The sequence below is a fragment of the Channa argus genome, chromosome 10 (genome assembly GCF_033026475.1).
Source record: "Channa argus isolate prfri chromosome 10, Channa argus male v1.0, whole genome shotgun sequence".
Taxonomy (NCBI): Eukaryota; Metazoa; Chordata; class Actinopteri; order Anabantiformes; family Channidae; genus Channa; species Channa argus.
In genome coordinates, this window is record NC_090206.1 from 14,728,756 (window position 1) to 14,749,461 (window position 20,706).

Consider the following 20,706-nt stretch of genomic DNA (forward strand, 5'->3'; position numbering starts at 1 on the left):
GATGTTCAATATTGAGAAAGGGTTTGCCATGTTTACTGGTGAGGTTACAGGGAGCAGAGGTGAAGAAGGTGCAGGACTTTAAGTACTGAGGGTCAACGGTTCAGAGCAACGTAGAGTGTGGAAGAGAGGTGTAGAGGTGAGTGCAAGCAGGTTGGAAAGGGTGGAGAAACGTGTCAAGTGTGTTGTGTGATAAAAGAGTATCAGCAAGAATGAAAGGAAAGGTGTTCAAGACAGTAGTGAGACCAGCAATGTTCAGCTTAGAGACAGTGGCTCCTCTCTGGACACGGCTGGAGGTAGCAGAGCTTAAGTTGTTGAGGTTCTCTTTGGGAGTGATGGGGATCGACAGGATCAGGAACGAGTACATAAGAGAAGAAGTTGTCCTGTTTATGCATCAGTACAGCACAGTGAATGCATCACAATTTCGGTGTAAAGCTATTTGTGCAGGTCATTTGCAGTGATATGGGGGTTTATTTTAACTTCTTGGTCTTCTTTGTTTAGCTTGTCTGTTTAGCAGACTCACATTTCGGGGGGCCTGCTGGATCAGTGGTAGAGCATTGGGTTAGGATACAGTAGGGTGTGGGATCAAATCCCACCCCACCAGGACATCTCTGATTCAGCCCCCAAAACATCAATGACTTTCAGCTTGTCCCTTCAGGAGTTGCCACAGCAGAACATGTTCCACAATTTGGCTTGGCATGAGCTGTTTTTCAAATGCCCTGCAATCCTCCCACTTTATCCAGGCTCAGGGCCACACCTGGTGGGGTGGAATTCAAACCTGCAGCCTCCTGCACCCAAACCAATGTTCTACCAACGAGGCCCCAGTCCCAAGCCCAGATAAAATGGGAGGTTTGTGGCTGAAATGCTTCTTGGTCATCCAGATCTTGACAAGTCTTAATTCCACTTTCAGCTGGAAAAAAACTCGATGCATCCCCCCCTCGGCAAATAAATTAAAAATAAAAAAAAGCGAATACATGCTATTAACGATAAGAGTAATTTAACGTCACTCCATGATTTCTGTTTTCCAAACAAAGATTAAAATGTACTTCTTTTGTTACCAAACACACTCCGGGAATGGGGATGGCCCGTCTTATTAACGCCAGGGTAAGTCTTTGGTTGTCCAACCTTGCCGGAAACGTCGGCTCAGGCGCGTCAGGCACTTTCTTCACGTGTACGATCGTTTGTGTGGAGACGCAACCGAAATGTAGTGAACGGAAAACACAGGAGTTACGGGGAAAATGCAATGCTTTTATAGACTTCATTTATCTTGGTTGTGTTACTTTATTCAGCTAGCGTTACATATTAGCTAGCTACAAACGCTCGGCTAATCATGGGAGCTAATGAACGTTAGCATAAAGTCTGTTAGTTTACCGGTAACCCACGTGTGAAAATATTTTAAAGGCAGGCGAAACTCGTGATGATTTAAAACTGAAAAAAATGGCTAACCCGGTACTTTTAATGTACCCTTATGCAGTAAGTTGGTAAAATTGAGACGATTGCATTGTCGCGAGCAGCCGTGGTGTGGTGCTGTTCAGTTCCAGCTGTGTCAGGTTTTACGATGAGCAATGACGAGAAAAACGAAGATGTTGGTGCTGAGGTTGAGGTAATATTTACTAAGGACTCCTGTAGTTCCGAGGGGGGAGGAGTGATTGGGTTTAGTGACCAGAAACATAGAAACGCCTGTAAACAAGCTGAACGACTCAGCAGGGAAAGCTCTCCTCCGCTTCTCTTAGCTTTCTCCATCACCGATGGGCGGGCTCTGCAGGACAGCAGCCCCAGTTCGGCTTCCAGTCCTGCCCTACCACAGGGAGAGGAGGAGGAGGAGGAGGAAGAGGACAGTGACCACACTATCGAGGAGTGGATGATGCTGGGAGGAGAGGAGCAAGTGGGAGACTCAAGCATTCAACTCAACCTGGACTGCAGGAACAGCTCTGAAGGTTCATATTGTTTTGCTCTTCCCGTAATCCTACTAACTTAATTCTGGTATTTACTAAGAGGAAAAATAAGTAAAACTAAGTGAAACTTAGAGGGATTTGCCCAGAAATGTCCAGCTATTTGTGCTAAAGGGTAGTATTTGGTCAAAAAAACAAAATAAAAATTACACAATAATCAACTCTTGCACGTGTACACGGTAATGTTCGGTATTTTTACAAAGCTAGCTTTGCTATTTATGGACCGGGAAATATTTTATTTGATTATCTGGACAATTAGAAATTAGACAATTAGAAAATTTTGTCAGTAGTCATGTGTGTCTATCTTGTGTTACCATAGGGTTGTTTTCCCCAAAAGTTTCTAATACTAATGATGATTCTCATATTCAAGCCAGAGGACAGCCTGCAAAATCACTCCCTCTGTGCCAGTGGCTCCATTGGAGCAAAGAGTTTTATGTTTTTCTTTACACCTAAGTGATTATTATTATGGGTTATTGCGTATATGCGTTATTATGGGAAGTGTTTTCAACTGCTTACCCTGAGAGCTTCATCCTTTACAGGACAGAATACCTGGGAAAGATGACATTTATCAGACTTGAAAAAAACAATTAATTCTAGATTATGTTTAAATTGTGTGTTGCAGTTCATGAAGTATCCTGTATTAAAGCCACATTTGTGTTTACACAAAATGGGTCATTCTCTCCATTACAGATCTGAAAGTGAAATATTTGGAAGACACCTGGGCTGTATCAATAAAAGACAAGGTAACAATTGGTGTATATGTATTTTGTGAAACACTGAGAGCTTGTTTATACAGAGGAAGATGTGTCTACTGTCATTATCCAGGCTGAGTAGCAAAGAGCATTTATTATCTAAATGAATATGTTTATGAAATATGTTTCAAATAAATTATAATTGATTGTTTTAAGTTGACATTTCAAAGAGTAATTTAAAAAAATGTAATTCGACAAAAGTAAAAAAAACAGTTTTCAAAATTGCAGTTGGCTTTAGTTTAACGCTGCACCATGAACTCAGCGATGTGAGTTTATATAATTAATTAACACATTCCTATAATTTCTTTACTTTGGTATATATTTGTTTTTTGTGGTGCTGACCAGTCTCCATCTCGCCGCTATTTTGTGCCTGATCGCTCAATGATATGTCAGATCTGCAACCGGACAGGACATCTTGCCAAAAGGTGCTACTACCACAAGGTAAATGAATACACTCACCTATCTTTCTTCTCTTACATTCCCATAATATATATTCACACAGTCAGTAAGTAAGTATTAAGCAGACATTATGATTTTGGTACATAGCCATTACAGTTTAACAACTACTGATATGGTTGTTGGGTTGAAATAAACTGCATTACTCAGCTACTGGGATTTCTGTGTTACAAAAATCACGTTCAGGAGTTTTTACTGTGAACCAATGCATAAATTATACATATGAACCAAAATACACAACATTTCTCACACAAACACACACCATACACAGGTATTTATAAAAGGAGAATGTGCTCATCTCACTCTGCATTCAGACCAGGTGTACAACATTTATTTAGAGATGCACAGTGGAGAAATATACACCTGTCATTTGAAAATTTCTCCCCGGATTTTTTGGCGTTTACGTAATGAATATATATTTTAGTGGTAAGAAATCATTCTGTCAAGTTTAAAAATGGATGAAAAAACATTTTAGATTATGATACGTAGAATGTATTTTCACTACTGTATGTTGTATGCTTGGTGTGTGATTGCAGGTAGCCACAAGCTGCGTTGAGGTGCCAGAATTGCTGTAACCTTTTCGTCACCTATAGATTTTGTTGAAGATTGTATCATTGCTTCCATCTTATCACCCTTTTTTGTGTTTGTGGCTGCAGAAATATCCCACTTGCATTCTTTGTGGGATCCGTGGCCATATTCAAAAGGTCTGTCCACGCCGCCCCTGCACCAGCTGTGGACTGCTTTCACATGGCTTTGGGCCATGTGAAAACCCCCCAGTATGGAAGCAACACTGCCAGCGTTGTGGGATGACAGGACACCTGTCTGATGTGAGTTTATCCCCAAAATCTAGGCCTCTTTGAGTGTTCAAGCGTGTGTTGCCATGTTGAAGAAACCTTAAAAGCATTGGTCCCCAGGCATATAGGGGGCCCATTTAAGTGCTGTTTGATCCTGGCAAACAACAATTCTGTTTTCTTGCTAAAAGTTTTACTGTTTTTGGGGTTTCTCCTTAGAGCTGCCCTGATACATGGAGACAGTACCACTTAACAGTGAGTAGAAGTTTTGACTTTATTGCACTTTTTATTCTTATCTTATTTAACTAAACAAGATACATAATACCTCTGAACTTGAAAGAGTCTAGGCTCATTGTATAGAAATCACTACATTCCTGATTGCATAGAGTGCCTTAGGAATGATGTTTGTTTTGAGGCCAATCCAGAAGTTAGCATCTTTCTGGTTCCCTGGACAAAAAGTCAACAGAATTTTCGATTGACATTTGTTTATCTTTTTACTGAAAATAAGCTCTGTGACAAACAATTAAACATGGTTTGTTCAGCAAGATAATATTGACAAATAAACCCTACTTTATGACTTTTGAAGCTCAAATACAATTGCTTCTTATACTGACCTGATAAAGCTGGTCATGAGTTATGAATTCAGTGAGGCTTTTAACGAAAATCCCTTTTAAAAAAACTCATAGACTTCAGGACAAAGGAACTGGAAGTGACTGACTGACTGATTTCTTGGTTTTAGGACTTATTTCTACCACCCTTTATTGATTAAAAATTCCAAGAAAAAAATGATGTCTTTGCTCAACAATGATTCTTTATGTGAACATTTTATAGATTCAGTTAGAGGTGCCGCTCAGGCCAAAGACAATTCTCAAACGCAAGCATAAGAGATACCAAGCTCATTGTTACAACTGCTCTAAAAGGGGACATCATGGCTATGTAAGTTACGAATAAAATGAACCCTTCCCTTTCATTTCTAATCTCTTCTTTTTTCTCAACTTGATTATTTCCCATCTATACTTTCTTTCTACTGCTTATAACCTTTTATATCTCTCGTTCTGAGTTTTTAACATTGTCACATATATTTTATTGCCTTTCTTTTTTGAGTATACCACTGTACAACATATTCTCCCCCTTTGTATAATTTCACTTTACCTGCCCCCTTTTTATCTGATCATCTCACTACATCTACATCTCTGTCTTTATGTTGTTACCAGGAGTGCACTAAGAAGAGAATGTTCAGTGGGACTTTTCCATCTCTCCCTTATGTTTGCTATTATGACACCATGGAGGACATCCTCCAATGTCGTACTAGAAAACGGAAAAGGGCCAAAGGTGACAAAACTTATTTATACAGTGTATAATGTTTACATCACATTGCTTATTTTACTTTACAGCTTTGTTAAAATGAGGATTTAATGTTAATCGAGTGAAAAAACACATTTCTAGTCTCCTAAATATTCAGTTTTACAAACAACATGCTAGTTTAACAGATACTAGAACAACAAAGTTACTGTATAAAAGGTATTAGTATTACCACATATATTTGTAACTCTTCAGCCTATTTTAGCTTATCCACTACATTTTACAAGGTTTGGATGTTATGACAAGAAACAAATCCTTTTTTCCTAATAAATAAAGTTAGGAAAAAGGAAAAAATATAAAATACAACTAAATTGTAATTTTTATATTTTCATATGTTTTGTATGACATCCAACTCTGTCTCACTCTGTAAATAGTGTTTTACTGCCCTCTGTTGTTAAAAGGTTCAAATCTATTTCTCTCAATTAAAATAATTACTAGTACTTTAAATTCAAATAGCTGAATAAGGTCTAAACACTATATTGTCATACTGTTTGTCCAGCACACACAGGTCTGCAGTAGGGTGCTGGACATGTAGGTTATTCAATTCTTTTTCCACTGAGAGCACCTGCCTGTAAATGTCCTTAATCAGGTCGGTGAATTTAAATGATAATAAAGTTGACAACTGGAGAATTGGTTGATAATTGATGTGAGTTAGTGAGAAACCTCTTTCACATAACAACTTGGCCACTGTTAATATAAAAATGTATTAATTGTTCAACTAAGGATGTCAGTATGTGTTTTTAGACATCATGGACGTTGGATCCCTGCCCCTGTCAGATCAGCTGCACTCATCTGAACCAACAAGGGACAGTGGGGAGGAGAGTCAGCCAAGGAGCAGGGCAAAGCAAGAGGAATGTAGCCGAGCTGGCAGGAGGAAGACGTGGCCAGAGAAGCGCAGAGAGCGACGAGAGATTAAGAGGCTCAGGAGGGAGGCTCAAGCCAGGCGAGAAGGAGGACTACTGGGGAAGTCCCGGAGTAACTCTGATGATGAAACCTGCCCCAAAAACCCCTTCAAGTGCTGTCCCCATGCAATGAGGGTGTCCACACCCCCACCACAGAAATGGAGGAGAGATAAAGCAGATAGCAGGAAGAGCAGAGAGGCAGAGAAATGGAGGAAGAGAAGAGGTATAAAACGTGGGGATTTGCATCCTCATAGTGACTTGGATATTAGAAGTGAAAAGTTTCTTTCCCCAAAGCAAAGAGTACGCCACAGAAGAAGATGAAGTCTTAATGCTCTTTTAAGACATTAAACTAAAAAACAAAAATATTTTGTATCATGGTATTTTGATTGATTAATTTATTTATTGTGGATACAAAGGCTGAAGAATTACAGTGGAAGGATGGTTTTCTGAAGTGTATCTGGTATTAGTGTACTCTTGCACTTTTAAGACTTTGAGTGCATCTGTTACTAGTACACTGACTGGGACAGATTTTATACATGTACAGTTTTAATCATACAAATTTTTGGCATACACTTCTTTCTTTTATGCATTGTCTATGTGTGTGTATTTGGGAGTGTGTAGGAGGTTACTACCTAATATTTGCCTTCTTTAATAAAGTTAAAATCTGGTCACAAGGTAATGCAGTTTTAAAGTGTAATGCTGAAATTTTACAGATGCATAAACATAATAAATCTCATGTGAATTGTGTTTAATGATAAAGAATTACAGCAAGACATTCGATACTTAAGCCTCCCATTTATGTATTTTTTTTCTAAGTTTATGGCCCAAAGGAACAGTGTATGTAGAACTCCTCTATCTTTGAAGCTGTACAGAGCCAGTGGCCCGCAAAGCGATTTCTTGTAGTATTCTGTTCTGAAGCTGCTGAATTATTAATGAGCTGAGCAACTGCCCGAAGCTCGCTAGACCGAAAAAGTCGACTCTGATAACAAGCAGCTTTCCAAAATTGAAATTCACTTTCAATACTCAGACAAAATTTGTTTTAATTGGTTTCGGGTGAATTGTATTGCTTATTTCTATGGGGTTTATGTTATTGTCTTACAAATATAAAACGGGTTTGCCTTGTGAGGAATGACGTTTCTCTGAGATCGATTATAGGTGACTTGAAAGAGATGTGAAACTCCCATTGATTGATTTCACTACACTCCCCGCTGACCAGAGAAAACACTCGATAGTGAGAAGCGAGAGGGGATTTAAATTAATGCTGTCCATCTTTTTTGACGGATAAGGTAGCTATCTGTTTTCTCCTACGGTTTGAGATAAAGCGCGGATAGTACTGTTGAACGACTAGTGTAACATCAATACAATGTGTTAGCTAGCTTGTAATGTCGGCACTGTTGTACTTGTTTTCTTCCCCAGACCTCGCTTCCTGTTAGCCTTAGGCTAGCTGGAAAATCGCAATTGTACTAAATAACGAGAATGTACAGTTAGACAACGCAAATGGGTCTGACTTCACTACTTATAATAGGCTACCATTTGCAATTTAATTAGAGTTTATTCACAATCTTGTACTAATTACTTTGTAGCTGTCGGCTGGTTTCCTTTAGTTTGCCAAGGCTCGACAGCTAGCCATCTTGCTGGTGTTGAGGCATTTAAGTATGTAACTTAGCTAGTTAGCTTTTGTTGGCAGAAAGCAAGCGATATAATAACTTCAGTTGCAGCTGAATATTAATATACGCGTGTGCAATGGACTCACGTCTACAGGGACGGATTACATGCGACATTTTTCAATTCCATTACTTTATGGTTCAGGTAAAGGCTGACAGTTTTCCGCTGTGAAAAGACAATAGACTTGCACCGCTGCTCTGTTAATGACGAAAATCTTAACATATAGAAAATGATATGCCAATCGTAGTTTTTTTTCTGCTGTAAGCTGCTATAAGAGTATTTCTAAAAGCATATTTACATTTATAATTAGTAAAACAAATAGGTTTCCATTGAGTTGACCCGCTCAGATAGCATTTGGAAGAGTGGATTCAGACGGTGCACCTGGTGCTTGTGTGACTTTCCTGAACCCGCTGCTTCCAGGTACCATATCTCATTAAATTAAAACAGCAGTCTCCAATGCCCCGGAAAAAAACGCCATAACTGGTCGTCATCAGAGCTAACTGGGTGGACTGAGGCGCGGAGAAGAGGTCTGAAAAGGGACGCTCCTGCCCGTTTCTGGACGTTCATCTCTCCAGCCTACCTTCATCACGTCCATCCACCATCGCCCTCCTCCTCCCCCCGAGCCATGGACCCCCCGAGGACGCGATCTCGGTCTCGGTCTGGCTTCTTTCATTTCGGGATGAACGGCAGTGTTGGAAGCAATGGCAGCAGTAACTCCGCCGGTAACGGGAGCTTGATGAACGCCAGCGGAGGAGGTGTGAGCTACGCACAGCAGAGCAACCCCGGCTGGGCGCCGCACTATGGTGGTCGTAGCTACCCCGATAGCCAGCAGCAGCACGCCCAGGGGAGCTACCTGTCTGCAGGGGCACAGCGCCACTCCTCACACGTAGCCCATAGACACCCCGGAGCCGGTAAGCAGACTTCGGTAAATGGGGCCTGCAGCCCTGCTAGATGCATCGTTACACACTAACACAGGATACACCCCCTGAGGGATGCAGGCAGACCACTACCAGCTTCGAGACATTTAACTAAAAGGCTTGGGGCTTTCACTGCCAGCTGTTGCTTGAAAGGGAAACCACATGTCAGGTCAGCCGAGCTAACAGAGGCGATTCTATAGAAGTTTGAGTAGTATTAACTTAGGTAAATAGGGCAAAATAGGTTCTGGAACTTTGTGTTATATTCTCCTGCCTGGCTTTATCTTCACAGTGAAAATTATCCTTGACCTAAGTTGGAATTTAGCACTGCAGGATTTTTCCTTTTGGATAGTCCAAGCATGGTGGTGCTGAAGGCCTGCAGGTCGTACTGTATTATGTTATTTCTGTATAGATTAGAGAAGGAGGCATATGTCTGGTGGTTGTGACAATCTACATGCTCTTCTTCAGTATTATGAGATATAAGTTTAATAGGATTCTGATTAAAAGAGCCGTTTTGCTTTGAAACAAAACCTTGAATTTGTAAATCGAAAAAGCATTTAAAAAAAGAATGCACTGTGATTGCTAAGGAGCTGAAAGGATTTTCCAAGCAAAGTTAGAAAAAATAGCTGGCTAATAGTTGCTTAAATAGCTGAAAGTTCTGTTTTTTTTTTTTTAAATATCTCAAATGAAATGTCGCTTCCTTATATACTAGTTAGGCAAACTGCGAAGCTAGTTAGACTTAAAAACCTCAAAAGCAATTATGTGATGTTATATTGATGATGTCAATTAAAAAAATGATACTTGATTTAAAAGTCAAGTATAAAAGATAAAATAAAAGTGGTATACAAACAATAATGTCCTCTTTATAAGCTGAACGTTGTGAAGTTTTTACACACACACCCCAATGCTATTATAGTTAGTCCATGCAAAGCTGTATATTATCCCAAAGTAGTCACCAGATTTATCATCTAGTGGTCCAGGGTAGAATTGAGTAAACATTGATATTAAGGTTTCAAAGCATAGTCCAAACACAAAGAAACAAAAGAATGAACAGCAGAATGATGTTAGTTGTTTGTTTCTTTTGTCTAGCCAAATGTCTTAAAGCCGTACCTATATTGGTCTTGTATGCAGAAAACAGCAATGAGTATTCACCCAGCTGAGATTCACCAAATAGGCAACTCCCCAAAACATGTAAGAAATAAGATGAGGAAACAATTAAAACTGCCAGAGAACAAATTTCAAGGTATCGATGCACTCTTGCCCCATTTCATTATTTTCAACACCAGTCCGCCCAGTGTTTATTATGTTTTCTATGCTGGCTGTTGTTAAGTGATCGGAGAAACCTTCTGTAATACCAGATTGGATTCCCTCAAAGGCAAAAAAGTGCAGTGAATGAATAAAAGCAGGCTTCTAATGGTCCTCTGTTGTAATAAAGGCACCATTGCCAAATTCCCAAAATAACCCACACAGAGGGGGAACACAGAAACACTTGCTTCTCAAATTGAGAGACTACAGAGGGGTTTGTGTAAATTACTTGGTGTATATCCCAGCTGTGTGAGCTGCCTTCTTCCTCTTAGCAACTGCATGTGCCTCTTCCTTAATTGCTAGGTCTTTGTGTGTTTTTCTCTTTGTGTGTATAACATGCTTGTGTATGGATAAATATGTTACAGATTTCCGTCTTGTCTCTGCTTGTTTATCTTTCTACATGCCATATTGTGCCTCTTGGAATAATATTTTTTCAAGAATGTGAGTGTTGAATTTAGGGGTGTTAAAAGGTGTCCTCACTTCTTTTTTTTATCCTGCTTTTTTCTTCCTCTTTCACTCCCTCAGTTCCAGTCATCTTATCACCCAGTGTAGCTTAAATAGTAAGTGTTGCATCCAACAACCTGTCATCAGTGTGACCAGTTTTTACAAATCGTTATTAATACAATATTGCATGAAATCACTATGTGGGTATAAGATTGTTTCTCTTTTTCCAAAGAAGAATTCAAGTCTTTGTATTTCAGATAAAGAACACGAGTAAACTGCTACATGATGGCATCTCATACTACCTTGCTCCGTTTGATTGTCAGTCATCTAAGAAATGGTGTCAGTCTTCCCCAGCAGCTATGCACAGAGGAAACAAGGTCATGTGTGCTCACTAGCCAAACCCGTCCAGTCTGGCTCACTATCCCGTTTCCTAAGGCCCCTGGGGTAAATCAGCATTAACAGACTGAGTTCTGCACAAAACTCATGGGTGTCAGGCAGGGGCCCAGGAAATGAGGTCTAAAGGAAAAGGGATGGTAGATAAATGAAGATATCAGCCAGTGTGCTGGAACTACTGTGCACTAGTAGGTCTCCTGACTGTCCCTCTGTTCTCCACAGTCGCTAGCAGGGCGTCTTTGAGCTGTCATTATCTGCAGACTTCACATGGCTCTGGAGTCGCGTCACAACAACAAGAAAGGGGTGGGGGTTACGTTCAGATCTGTTGTTTCTGAGGAGGCTGAAGGGCCTGTTTGGATGAGCGAGGCATAGAAGCTGAAATGAAAAGATTGGCGGGGGGGGGCTTTTTTTTTGGGTGATTAAAGGAAACTTGCATCAACTGAGTTCAAGGACATCCTTCTTAAGCTACTGAAATGTCTGTATTTCAGTGAAATGCATCCAGATTGTACATGTGGACTGGAAGATAAAACAGCTGGTGAACCATTGTGGTTTTTTTTTTTGTTTTTTTTACCCAAAGATTTTGCTTATAGCATTGGAGCATTATTCAGTGACGTGATTTTTTTTTTTTTTTTCATAAATTTTTTTGTACATACTGATCCCATTTGTACTATTAAGATTTTTTTTTTTATGTTCCATTGATTTTGCTCTTTTGGTGTTCCACCACAAGGAAATAATATAAAAAAAACAGTAGGAAAAGAAAAATGATAATGAGAGGCTTTCGCATAGCCAACAATATTTTGCTGCCTTGCTTAGGGATACTTCAGGACAGCAGAGGCTTCCCAGCACAAACACCTAAACCCAGTGCTTTCTGAAGCACAAAAATGACATTTTCATAGAAGAATTACTTAAATAAATAAACCAATTATCACAATGGTTGCAGGTAAATTTTCAGTCACCTAATCGATCAGTCTACTAATCGTTTCCTACATGACGGTTAACTCCGATACACGTGATGGTTACAGTGAGCTGATTACTAGAGACAGAAGTCATTATCAGGATTCAGACTATATAATGTCAGTGATGTCAAAAACCTGTTCGGGTGTGTAGTACATTTGTGTTTGTAAGTCTTTGTTTCTTTGAGTGTGCATGTGTGAGGGGTTTCATGGTCAATCACAGGGTATGATTTGTATGTGAAAACCAGAGAAGAGTGTAGTGTGACAATTCCAGAGATGGGCTTCTTTTATTTGCCAGTTTAAACAGGAAATTTAACAGCCTGTTTGGGAGACTGACCCTCAGTGAGAACAGGGGACTCCTGTTTGTGAAGCGAGCTTTCAGACAGGCATTTTTGTTATCGCAGTTGGATTTTGTGGTGTTAAGTCTGAGCTGTTCAAGTAACTCAGCCAGCCTGCCTCATGATAAAGTCTTTTTTTTTTTTTGGCTTACACTAAGATCGGAGAATGGAAAATAAAACGAGCAGCAAACAGCTGCTTGTGTGTTGTTGGTGTTGTATGTCCATTTGTCTGGTGATGTTGATTTTTCTCAACCCTATCTTATCAAATTATCATCTATTTTCCCTCTGGCTTCCAGGGGGAGTGGTACATTTTCATCCAGACAATGTGTGCAGTGAGGATCAAGACAAAGTAAGTATAAGACTTGAGACAAGCTTTCTTGTCTCTGCAGGACCCATGTCCTGGTTTGCCTAACATTTGTATATTATGTTTTCTTTTATGTTCATTCTCCCCTATGTCTTCCTTTTTTTTTTCCCCTGATGAACCTTCCCCTTTTTTGCCCCTTCTCCTTCACCTCTTTGTGCAGATGGAAGACAGCCCAAGCCCAAAAAGGCAGCGTCTTTCCCAGCAGTCTATGTTGGATCTGAACTCTGGTCCTCCCTCTACTCCCTCCTCTCCAATTCGTCCCTGGGAGCTGCCACCCAGTCGCAGACAGCACCCCCACTACATGCCAGAGAGATGCCACACGCCGGGTCGCAACCGTCGTAGGTAAGTGTATGAATGTGACACAGATACATACAGTTATTTTCAGTATTATTTTGAATTGTCCAGCCAGTGAAGAATTCAAAATGACAAATCCCAAGCACAAAAATGTCAAACTATCTATGTTAACTTCTTTAGTCTAGAATAATCCATATTCTTGAGATTAATACATCCAGACAAAATTAAACAATGAATACGATTTTCAACATTATTAAATATTTCACCAGTATTTGCGCATTTTCGCAGTTTCAAGGTGTGTGTGGAGGTTTCATTTCATAACAGCTGGTAAATTTCAAAACATTAATAAAAAAAATCTCTCAACTTCTGTTCCGATGTGTTAAGTGTTTTACTACACCTTTTTAGAGGTAAAGTGACAAAACATTCCCCCTATTTTTTTTTCCAACACACCAGAGAATTATCTCTCTTGAAAAAACATGTAGAGCACTAAAGGCAAAACTTTATGCTTGAATACATTGTGTTTTATGGCCCTAATATCATTTACAATTTTAGTTGGGCTTAATATTTTGCAGGAAGTGGCAGCTCCTGTGTTAATGATGATGGAAGTGACCACATAGTTCCTTTTGCCTTTTCTTTAGTTTTCCCCTCTTTCTTCTAACTCAGCCCTCCAATGAGGCGTCAGCGTGGCCGGAGAGACCGTTTGACCCGCCACCATCATCATGCCCACAACAACCACCACCACTACAATAGCAACAATAACAACAACAACCACCACCATCACCACCCAAATGCACACCATCATCACCACCACCACCTACACTCTCATCACGGTCCGTCACCCAGCCACCAGGATGAGAACTACCGCCACCCGGCTCCCACTCAGGGCTACACACCCTACAGCCAGCAACCTCCCCGTGGGCCTGGGCCTGGGCCTGAAGAACGCCCAGGGTACCATACTTCAAACCCCTCCCCGAGGCCCCTCCACCAGTCACCCAACCTTTCACCTCGGATACTGCACCCTGGGGCCCATCCACATCCACACCCTTCCCAGCAACACAGCAGTGTGATGCTGGACCTTCACGAGCAGGTAAGTTTAAGAGGTGATGTGGCCTCATTGGTATATGGAAAAAACAAAGGTAGGTGTGTGTGTGTGCCTGCAACATTAAAATTTTTACTAAATCCTCCCCACAGGAAAATACATACAAAAAACAAACAAAAAAGCAGGAATTATTTGTCTGAAAGAATCATGCTCATTATTTTATAAATAACAATATGCATTTGTAAACAGGCTTCATACTGGATCGATTAAATCAACCAATTCAAAGAGATCAGTTTGTTAACATGTAAATTTTAAGTTTATTCTGTAGAAATCCCAGTTTTTGCTTATCACCAAGGGACATCTGTGGTATGACAAATTGATTGGCTTTATTTGATCTACAGGGGGATGTATTTAGAGTCTCCTAATTATAGTTGCTCATCTTTCGGTCTGATATGTGTAAGTGTGTAAATTTGACTACTTTTGCCCTTTTGATCTCGATATTTAGGGACCAGCTCCAGTGTCGTATCCTCTGTCTCCACCTGGAGCGCCGCCAGGCCTGCCGCCTCGCTCCGCCCCTCAACAGATCCCAGCATGCTCAGTGGTCTTCAGTGGACAGCACTATCCAGTCTGCAGTGTCCCTCCTCCTGTGAGTGTGTGTTTCTGTAGGAAATGAATTCCAACTATTGCCGCATTTGCACCATTCCTGTTCTTGATGAATGTTCATTCTTTGATGTTTTCATAATTGCTGTTTGCAACATGTCTCACCTAAGAAACTTTTTCCTCTCTTTGCCAGGTCCTTCAGACTTGTTCAGTTCAACACTTGCCCATGCCTTACCCATTCCCATCACTGCTGTCTAGTGACCCAGCCTTCCTGCTTCCTCCTCCTCACCTTCCCCACCCCCCAGCACACCTTTCCCACCACCCAGCTCACCTGCCTCAGCCTGGACAGTTTGGACCATATCCAACACAGCAAGCCCGATCGGTAAGTGCAAACGGATATGTTGTGTAATGGTGAGTTTGTTTTAACCTCAGTGATTTTTGTAATAAAAGCAAGATTTGTGAATATTGGAACTTTTATAAAATATTTTATTGTCTTATGTTCTGATTATGTCCTCCTTTGTTTTCGTTAAAATACAAATTCTTGTCAGTCTTGACAGTCAGCAATGTTCCACCTGCCATAAAAAATGCAGCAGTAAACAGGCTTTACAATGTAGGCAAAATACATGATGCATTTTACACATTTGAACAATTTGTGCTGTTCTCCTTTAGTGTTTGCATCTACATTAAACGGTATAGTTTTTAGTATTAAATCAGAATGACATAGAATATGGTGGTGTTGCAGTTAAAGATGAAAAGCTTGTTGTTTATGCCTTAAATTATGCCTTAAATGAAAAATGTTGAAAATGTTTTCAGTATTTTGTTTATTGTGAAGCAGACTCTAGTCAAACAGCTGGGTTCTCTCTGAAATTTAATATTGCTCCCACGGAACCATGTATGACAGCACTTCTCCAAAAGCCTGTAGCTGAAATACAGTTTGGGTACATTTGAGTTTTATGTGGCTTTGATATTAACTACAATGGATATTGAAACAGCTGTCAAAATTGACAACCAAAACAATGCCACAAAAACATGTCTGTATGATTCTTGTCAATTGTTTTCCTATGGAGTGTACTGTTATAATTATTTGTAATATGTTTTGAGTATTAATGAAGGATTTGGTGAACGGCTTGATAAACCGCCTCCACCACATACACGTCTTTCATTATAGTGATCTCGGTTTGCCTTTGTTTTCTTAGCCATTACAGCGGATAGAAAATGATGTGGAGCTGCTGGGCGAGCACTTGTCTTTGGGTGCGGGGCTTCACTACCCACCTGCCCCTCACCCTGCCCTCACTCCACACTCCACACAGCTTCACTTTCTCTCCCATGACCCCTTGCCACAGGAGTTCTTTGGAGTGGTGAGAACCATTATGCTAAAAAAATTATTAATTTCTTTTAATTATGGAGAATCATGGAAATGAAAAATGACCATACATGTATGTGTTATCATTTGCATCTTAGTCCTACCCCAATTTTATTCCTCGGCGTCTCCCGGGGCGACGGTACCGCTCGCAACAACCACTGCCACCTTCGCCTTACCACCCCAGCCTCCTGCCTTATTTCCTGTAAGTAGATGTATACAATATCTTAATACTAGAATTAAAAATCAAAAGGATCTTATCTTTTTCTCATCCATGTATAAATCAGATGATCTCGTATTTAATCAGTATGCAACTAATTGCAGCTAGTGATAATACTGGGTGACTAATATTATTTCAGGCAAAACAGCACAAAAGGAAATGAGTGACCAAATCCTCAAGTTACAAATTATAAAAAAAATTAATTCAAAACATATCGAGATGTCATAAGTCATTAGCACTAAAAATAAATGCATTAACAAAGATTAGTGGCATAAAAGTTGTGACTACAAAGACAGAATAATTGAGTCTAGAGGAACAGGTGCAAACTTTTCTTTAGGCTTTAACACAGAATCATTAAAGTACATTAGCAATTAAAGATCATACTTATATGAATGCAGGTTTTTTTTTTTATATTTTAATAAAGCTTTTCTTTGTTAAGAGAATTTATTTTTAAATCTGTAGTTCAATGCTGCCAGTCCAGCCCACAGGATCTGCGATCAGTCTAGAGCTTGATGTAGATGATGGAGAAGTGGAAAATTATGAGGTTTGTCTTCAGATGTTTCTTGCTTTTGTTCTGTTAGCTGGATGCAGTCTCTGCCTTCTGTGATGTTGCTTGTTTTTTCTCCAACAGGCCCTCCTGAACCTCGCTGAACGCCTGGGAGAGGCCAAACTACGAGGGCTGACCAAGGGGGACATTGAACAGCTTCCTTCCTATCGGTTTAATCCAAATAACCATCAGTCCGAACAAACACTGTGAGTGCTACACTTTTACAACCACCAGATGATCACTTGTTTATTAGATGAATTATTACTAAACGAAGTAATTATTGTTATGAAATATATTATGACGTATGTGTTTATCTATCTATGTATCCTCCTTAAATCACATTTAAAGTATTTACTGTTTTGTTTACAGAAGCTTGTATTTCAATTTGAAAATAGTAATACTTTGATAGAAATAAGGGTTTACAAGCTAATAATAAAGTAGCAAATACTTGGGCATTGTGGAAAAATGTTTCTACCCATTAAGGAGCTTCCACATATGTTGCATTAATACCGGTATGAGGAGGCAGTTTCAGTACTTCCAGGGTAAAACCTAGTATAAGGAAAATGTTTTGTCATGATTAACAGACATCCAGATAACTTCTAGGAACATTTTTACTAGAGACTTAACTGGCCAGTGTAAATCCTCAGTGCCCTCAATTAAACACGTTACCTGTGTGTTGCTGTTGTTTGCTTGATCATATCTGTTGTGTTGCAGGTGTGTGGTGTGCATGAGTGACTTTGAATCGCGCCAACTGCTGCGAGTCCTGCCCTGCAGCCACGAGTTCCATGGGAAGTGTGTCGACAAGTGGCTGAGGGTAAATACTGCCAACCCTGGATCCAGTAGAACTCACTGACTGCGTTTACATGCACTTAAGTAACCAGGATACATTAAACAGCAGAGTAGCCTGATTCTCCCCCACCTCGGACTTATTTTGGACTCCTGCCGCACATATTTTAACTGTATTTTACCTTTTTTTTCTCTCTCGCTGCGTGTGTCTGTTTGTATTTGCTTGAGTGACAGCGCAGGGGGAGAGAAAGGAAAGACGCATGCTGCTGATTCACAACAGTATGAATGTAAAAAATCCACGGGGGAAGGTGACTTATTTAGACTTCAACGAGACCCTTTGTGTTAATTAAATTTTCTGTCGGGTCTTAGGCGGACGTTGTATTTTAAGTGAGGCGGCATCGCCACTTTAACTCGTTAACGATCTGTACTTTCATTCATTCATTCAGACTGCTGCATGCAGCTTGCTGTCTGCAGCCTTTTTTCAAGCACATGTGCAGTTGGAGAAAGCTGGCTACACGTATGCATGGCAGAGAAATCTGCGTTCTCCGACAGAAATCCACCTGGGGAAACCAGGTTTCCCTAATTCCCAACCAGCTTTCTCGTTTACATGACAGTTAAGAAATCAGCTTTTCTGGGAAAGCCAGCTCTGCAACCAGGTTACTAAGTCCATGTAAACGGACTCACTGTGTCCATCTGACACACAACCCCCTTTTTATACATAGAGTTCACCGCACATTTTCAGAGATTCATGTCAAGCTATGAACCTTGTTTATTGGTAAATGAGCAGGTAATGTTGAGTTTAGAGTCATAACCAAAATTCTAAAAAATCTAATGCTCAATTTGGGTAGAAATTAATCAAGTGACACAGACACTATATGCATACCTCAACATGTGATTTATTTTTATTTATGTATTTATTTTTTTTCAACTGAAAATGCTAAAAGTGGTGCTTGAACATCAAGTTGTTGTGTCATAATATCACAGTCTTATGATTTTAGATACGTAAGGCCTTTCCCAACGCCTCAGTGTGAAATAGGTTTTAACATTGAAATCCAGTGTACTTTGTAATGGCAAGTTTAGTTACAGACCATATGACTAACTGAGATAAGGCATTTTGTATGATCATGACTTTTTGTTTCTCTTGTTGTTTTTACTCCGTCTCCAGGCCAACCGGACGTGTCCTATTTGTAGGGCAGATGCCTCAGAAGTCCAAAGAGACTCAGAGTGACCACATGAGGGAGCCAGATACTCCCTATTGTCTGTCAGACATGTTCAGCACTGCCTGCTCTGAATATATTGATGCACATGTGCGTGGATGTACACACACACACATTCTTACACAACCTTTGTTACCTTGTTGTGTGGCATTTTCTGCTAGTTTGTTGTCCTATCATTCTTTAGCCCTTTTTCTTTTCTTCCATTACTTTCAACTGATTCTCTCTTTGGCCTATTTCACTATTGTGCATCAGTATCAGTCTTTCCTTTTCACATGAACTCTGGTATCACATCCTCAGTGAATGGCAACCTGACGCACCATTGTGTGTGTGTGTGTGCACATGCATGCACAACAAACTGTGCAACTGTTGTTTGGTTAGCCCTATAATGCAGGGCTGTGGTACATGACTGTGTGTTTTCAGTGTGTGTGTGTGGGTGAGAGAGATTTTTAGATGTCCTGGAGCATGCCTGAGGTGTTGTGTATCAGACAAGAATAATGACATCTGAGAGTTTTTTTGCTCTCATGAGTGACTGAATTTACTTCCTGTTTGTACGTTAATGCACTGTCTGTCTGTATGCATACTCTGTGTGTGTATGTTATAGACTTAATAGTTTCTCTAGTTTGACACTAAGGGTCCATGCTGCCACTATACTTCTCGGTTGCCTTTTTGATTAGTTTGTTTTAGTACATTATTATTATTATTATTATTATTATTATTATTATTATTATTATTATTATTATTATTATTATTATTATTATTATTATTAGACCATAATAAGTGATTGTTTTCCTGCCTGGCAGTTACCTCATCATTCCGGTTTTGGTCCTCATTCATTTAAAAGCGCTTCACAGCCCTACTTTGAATTTAAGCACAGTATATATATTTTTGTTTTCCTTTCTTTCCTTCTCTGTGACTTTGCAGTGGCACACGTGTTGCATATATACATATATCTATATATACTGTATAAATCTATGAATATCTGTAAACCAAATAAAAGGCTTGATATGAACTTTTTAAACTTAACATTTGATATGTATTCATTACTTTTTTCAAACTGTCAGTTAAGAGCCAGTGAAGTAAAAGTTTGCTAGACTTCAACGATTCATGATTTTGAGAGGCAGAGTGCATCAGCTTCAAGATGGCAAGTAGGCGGTGTTACTGCTCGTATACGACTGCAACCGCTTATTGTAACAATGTAAGCTCTGGAACATGTGCTACCTTTTGGGTTACAGTTATCTAATTAATACTGATTTAGTGCAGATGATAATTGTTTACAGGTCTTGTACAAAAAGAGACAGTTTTTAATCTAAATAATAATCGTGTTAATGTAAATTGTTGCTGTGTAGAAACAACATTGTGGAGAAATCAAAAGGAGTAGGTAACTTCACATAAAAAAAGATGTGCAGAATTGTATAAAAAATCTGAAATTTGGACAACAATCCTAACCGTAAATAAGGTATTCGAATCACGTGCCTAATCAATTAAAGGGCACCGTAGACGAACTACATTTTGTGTCTGTAGTTGGTGTGTTGCCAGGCAGCCAAGCCATCCACCTTGCAGCACACACCTGTTGTCTTCTGCCTTTGGTTGTTTCACAGAGTGTGAAATCTACATGCAATTACAGTATCAGCAATTCCAAAAGACAGATGACACTTCTAGGCTTCGGCGCACAAATGGCCTTTTTAAAGCAATGTGCATGAAGCTGCTTGAGGCGAAGGCGACACAAATGTCATTGTTTTTCACTCCAAACGATTTACATGTGCGTGAAGAAAGTGACACGTTATGATCTTCTTCGCATGTGATCAAACTCATAGTAATAGTTTCAACCAGAGTGTGCAAACTCGCATCTATAAAATAAATATATCTTCAATGTCTATATGTAGGTTTTAAAAAGTAAAATAATTGCCCTCTCTAGACAGTGTAATAGTTGTAATAGCAAATCCTTATCCTGTTAAGGGTTGCAGGAGTGAGACGTGAAATGCCCTGAAAGTTCACAGGTCAAACACTGAGAAAACCGATCACACTCAATTCAGTCACCAAGTAACCTAACACCAT

At 39.8% G+C, this 20,706-nt stretch overlaps 2 protein-coding genes across 8 annotated transcripts; both read left to right on the forward strand.

The window, feature by feature from the left end:
- The first annotated feature begins 1,124 nt into the window (after nt 1–1,124).
- LOC137134489 (zinc finger CCHC domain-containing protein 7-like) lies at nt 1,125–6,959 on the forward strand. Of its 3 annotated transcripts, none has more exons than XM_067519398.1 (8): nt 1,125–1,934; nt 2,640–2,692; nt 3,047–3,142; nt 3,814–3,984; nt 4,168–4,203; nt 4,780–4,884; nt 5,163–5,280; nt 6,055–6,959. In XM_067519398.1, exons 1-8 carry the CDS (start codon nt 1,556–1,558, stop codon nt 6,531–6,533), a joined length of 1,437 nt encoding a protein of 478 aa, XP_067375499.1. In that variant the 5' UTR covers nt 1,125–1,555; the 3' UTR covers nt 6,534–6,959. The 3 variants fall into 3 exon arrangements, with proteins under 3 accessions (XP_067375499.1, XP_067375500.1, XP_067375501.1); XM_067519399.1 differs by having other exon boundaries at nt 3,095–3,142; XM_067519400.1 differs by lacking the exon at nt 4,780–4,884.
- A 413-nt stretch (nt 6,960–7,372) lies between these two features.
- On the forward strand, nt 7,373–19,674 carry LOC137134157 (E3 ubiquitin-protein ligase RNF38-like). Of its 5 annotated transcripts, none has more exons than XM_067518696.1 (13): nt 7,373–7,498; nt 8,298–8,788; nt 12,521–12,573; nt 12,749–12,930; nt 13,546–13,969; nt 14,427–14,567; nt 14,715–14,903; nt 15,718–15,879; nt 15,983–16,086; nt 16,564–16,645; nt 16,733–16,854; nt 17,363–17,462; nt 18,600–19,674. In XM_067518696.1, exons 2-13 carry the CDS (start codon nt 8,503–8,505, stop codon nt 18,660–18,662), a joined length of 1,908 nt encoding a protein of 635 aa, XP_067374797.1. In that variant the 5' UTR covers nt 7,373–7,498; nt 8,298–8,502; the 3' UTR covers nt 18,663–19,674. The 5 variants fall into 5 exon arrangements, with proteins under 5 accessions (XP_067374797.1, XP_067374798.1, XP_067374795.1 ...); XM_067518695.1 differs by having other exon boundaries at nt 7,437–7,498; nt 8,188–8,788; XM_067518698.1 differs by lacking the exon at nt 7,373–7,498 and adding an exon at nt 10,622–10,656 and having other exon boundaries at nt 8,649–8,788.
- The last annotated feature ends 1,032 nt before the right edge of the window (nt 19,675–20,706 follow it).

Bases quoted from the DNA above. Each gene is read 5' to 3' on its own strand.
- LOC137134489 (XM_067519398.1), top strand. From the start codon at position 1,556: ATGAGCAATGACGAGAAAAACGAAGATGTTGGTGCTGAGGTTGAGGTA. The intron at 4,204-4,779 runs GTGAGTAGAAGT...AACATTTTATAG, and splicing joins GGAGACAGTACCACTTAACA to ATTCAGTTAGAGGTGCCGCT. The intron at 4,885-5,162 runs GTAAGTTACGAA...TGTTGTTACCAG, and splicing joins AAAGGGGACATCATGGCTAT to GAGTGCACTAAGAAGAGAAT.
- LOC137134157 (XM_067518696.1), top strand. From the start codon at position 8,503: ATGGACCCCCCGAGGACGCGATCTCGGTCTCGGTCTGGCTTCTTTCAT. The intron at 8,789-12,520 runs GTAAGCAGACTT...TCTGGCTTCCAG, and splicing joins CCATAGACACCCCGGAGCCG to GGGGAGTGGTACATTTTCAT. The intron at 14,568-14,714 runs GTGAGTGTGTGT...TCTCTTTGCCAG, and splicing joins TCTGCAGTGTCCCTCCTCCT to GTCCTTCAGACTTGTTCAGT.